Source organism: Athene cunicularia (genome assembly GCF_003259725.1).
Source record: "Athene cunicularia isolate RWA chromosome 9 unlocalized genomic scaffold, athCun1 chr9_part1, whole genome shotgun sequence".
Lineage (NCBI taxonomy): Eukaryota > Metazoa > Chordata > Aves > Strigiformes > Strigidae > Athene > Athene cunicularia.
In genome coordinates, this window is record NW_020799110.1 from 11,820,883 (window position 1) to 11,824,216 (window position 3,334).

General features: G+C 61.9%; 1 protein-coding gene across 1 annotated transcript in view; it reads right to left on the bottom strand.

Moving 5' to 3' along the window:
* Nucleotides 1-1,302: 1,302 nt before the first annotated feature.
* The window catches only part of TNK2 (tyrosine kinase non receptor 2), a 14,690-nt gene continuing 12,658 nt past the window's right edge, over nt 1,303-3,334 (bottom strand). Inside the window, exons 13-16 of the mRNA XM_026854980.1 lie at nt 2,439-3,329; nt 1,914-2,009; nt 1,705-1,832; nt 1,303-1,583 (exon numbers count right to left, since the gene is read on the bottom strand). Coding sequence (XP_026710781.1) covers nt 1,577-1,583; nt 1,705-1,832; nt 1,914-2,009; nt 2,439-3,329 — 1,122 coding nt within the window. The 3' untranslated portion in view covers nt 1,303-1,576. The remainder of the gene's footprint in view (nt 1,584-1,704; nt 1,833-1,913; nt 2,010-2,438; nt 3,330-3,334) is intronic.

Consider the following 3,334-nt stretch of genomic DNA (forward strand, 5'->3'; position numbering starts at 1 on the left):
GGGGGGGGGGGGTGTGTGCGTGTGTGTGGAGGGGGTGTTGTTCCTGCACGGATGGTGGGGCTGTGCCTCGCCCTGAGTTGCAGGTCACTTTCTGTTGGGGACAGAGGCCAGGTGCATGCGGCCACAGAAAGGAAACCAGTGAGGCCACTGAGGCAACGATACATTTGCTTCTTCACAGGGCCTGGCTCAGCTCTGGGATCATTTAAGGGGAAGTAAGTTGGTAAAGGTGTTGTGCCTTCCTCACTTTGCTGGTAGTCATCCCACTTGGCTGTTACACCATGGTAGCTGCACCTTAGATGGGGAAACTGAGGCACAGAGAGTCCAAAGCACCGAAGCATGGCTGTGCCCACGGCAGCACCAGCAAAATTCCCTGTCCCCATGCTCAGGGAGGGCCAGGGGACCAAATGAGAAGAGCCGTGGATGCACATGGCACATCAGTGATATTGCCAGGTCCCATCTGCCACAGGGCGGGACCCACGTCCATGCCAAGGCAGCCCTTCCCACCAGGTGACTCACTGTGGGTGGCAGGGTCTCCGCTGAAGACACCGGCTCTGGAACAATGGGCATCTTGGGGACCAGGTACCACCAATGCCCACAGACCTGGTGGGTTTGGGCACCGAGGTCCTCCCCCACCTGCACAGAGATCCCCTCCTAATGCTGTGGCAAGGTGGCACCTCAGAGAACCCAGCTGAGGTGCTCCGAAACCCACTTGGGGAGGGGGGGTATTAGCACTGCCACCTGGCCTGGGACCCCACCGGGGACAGCCCCCCCCTCCCCAGCACCCGGCTCCAGGGTGGCATCCGGTTGCACAACGCCCCTTGCGTGGGTGGGGGCGCAACGCGGGACCCGCCACTCCCTGCCCGGGCATGAGTCAGGCGCCAGCCGGGAGCCGAGGGCGAGGGGGGGCCCTGATGTGGGGGCTCCTCTTTACAGGGGCATCACTGTGGGCAAGCAACCACACCCAGCCTTCAAGCTTTGGGCATGGGGGTGGGACAGCACGTGACTAACTCCAGCAGCCCCCAGTAGGGAGACTTTTGCACCCTGGAACAGCCTGGGAGCCATCACCTGGGGGTTTTAGAGGTGCCCGTGTCACACAGCTCCCTGGGGATGCCCAGCGCCTGCTGGGCCCCGCAGCACACCTGCATCCCCTCCCCATACTGTCCCACAGTCCCAGTTGCCTGCAGGGAGCAACTGGCACCCATGGACACAGGGCCTGTCCCCATGCGTTGGCAGGGATGAACCTGGGAGACAGCCACAGGCACCCTCCTCCTCCTCTCCACAGAATATTTTTTATATATATATAATATATATATATATTAAAATTACACTTCTCTTTACAAAAACAATTCAACAAGGGGCCAGGGGTTGGAGCCCATCGCCAAAGCCAGGGCACAGGCACCCTGGGAAGTGTGGAGTGCTGGGCAGGCTCCCTTTTGGGGTGTCCCCGTGCCCCAGGCGGGGGCTCAGTCCAGAGTCCAGCAGCAGGTCGCGTGGTGGGTGTGGGTGGGCACCAGGGGGGCGGCCCTGAGGCGAGATGCCTGCTCCGGCTCCGACGCAGCTCACCCCATCCCTGCTGTCACCGCCTGTAAGAAGAGGAGAGGACTTGAGATGGGTGACAGTGCCAGCTGGCCGAGAGCAGCATGGCATGGAGACACTCCACCCCTCTACCCCTCACCAAAAAAAAAAAAAAATCCGTGCCCCTACTTCTGGCGGGTGGTGCTGTAGGGATCGAGGAGGTGGGAGCTGGCCTGGGCCAGGTTCCAGTCGAACATCTCCAGCACCCGGTGGCACTCAACACGGGACTTCAGCCCCAGGCAGAAGAGCTGCTCCACCTGCAAGGGGACACGTCACGGTGAGGGGGGTGACAGGGGTGCCACCGCTCTGACAGGAGGGGGCGTGGGGGCATGCGGTACCTTCAGGTACTGGATGGCCCGTTGGACACTCCAGCCGTGGTTCTGCAGGGCTGCCTGGCACTCCTCAGTGGTCACGCCGTGCACTGTGTCCTGCACCTGGAGGGAGCTTGTGGTTGGTGCCTGCCACCACCCCTGGGGCAGCAAGAAGCCCATGGCTGGAGCAGGGGGGCAGCCTGGCACCCCAGCTCTGTCAGCTCAGAAATAGGACCACCCTCATCCCTGGGATCTTCAGCCTCTCCTGGGCTCAGGTTGCAGACTCCCAGCCCCCATGGACCCAGCGCAGAGCGCCCAAGGGGACTGCGGTGACCGCCACCTTCGTCCCCCGCTCCCTGAGACTGTGAGCAGGGCTAACCTGGGTTAAAAGGACCTGTAATCCCCCCTTTGGAGCCCCACAGGACATCTGGGGAACGAACCCTGGGGTTGAATTTAGGGAAACCAAGGCAGGAGACGAGGATGACTCTTGCTCAAGCAAGCCCATGGCCACCTTATTCCCTCTTGCTCACAGACGCCCAGGATGACACTTACCAGGCGGATCTTGTCGGCGGGGCGGCAGCCATCTGGCCCGTCATAGACAATCTTCTGGAGGCTGCAGGAGGCTTTCACCAGGCACTTGGGCCCAGGGTTGCTATTGTTGGAGGAGAAGTTGGCCTTGCAGTCTGGCGGTGGCTGCTGCACCATAGGACGGACGGTGGCTGTGGTCACCAAGCGGGATGCCGGCAACTCCTCAGGACTTTTGGCCTCCTTGAAAAATTTCTCATACTTGTCCAGGTAGGCAGGGCGCTCAGGCAGCAGGTAGTAGTGGGTACTGCTGACCTTCTGCCCGTCCTTCACGATGGGCAGGATGCAGGGTCCCTTGGAACAGTCCTTACCCTGTGCCTGGATGACTTTGGGGGTGGCATACTTGGGGTCAAGGGCAAAGCTCTGCGTGGTGGGCATGGGCTTCCCCGGCGAGGTGGAAAGGCAGGAGCAGAGGGTGGCACGTTGCTGAGGGGAGCCCACTTGTAGGGCCATGGGGCTGGGAGTCCGGGACGTGGGCTGCGACAGCGGGTCCCGGGGGGGAATCTGGGGTGGCCGGTCTTCCTCACCCCCTGAAGCTGGGGAAAGATCCCCTGACCAGCGCCCAGGCTCATTGCGGCGTAAGGGCCGAGGAGGGATGGGTACACGAGGTGGGATTTGGGGCTTGTCATCGGTGGGGGCAGCTGGTCCCAGGGGGACATTGAGCCTCTTCATGCACTCCTGCTGCAGCTCCTCAAAGAGCTCAGTGGTCTGCGTCAGGCTGGGCTGCTTGGTCTCCTTGGGGGGCAGGAAGAGGTTGTCCTCCAGCACTGGTCCCCGCTCACCCTCGTCCACAAAGCCGTAGTTGGTCTTGCCCCGCCGGCTCGGGGGGCTGGTGATGGAACAGACCTCAAAGTCGTCCTCGT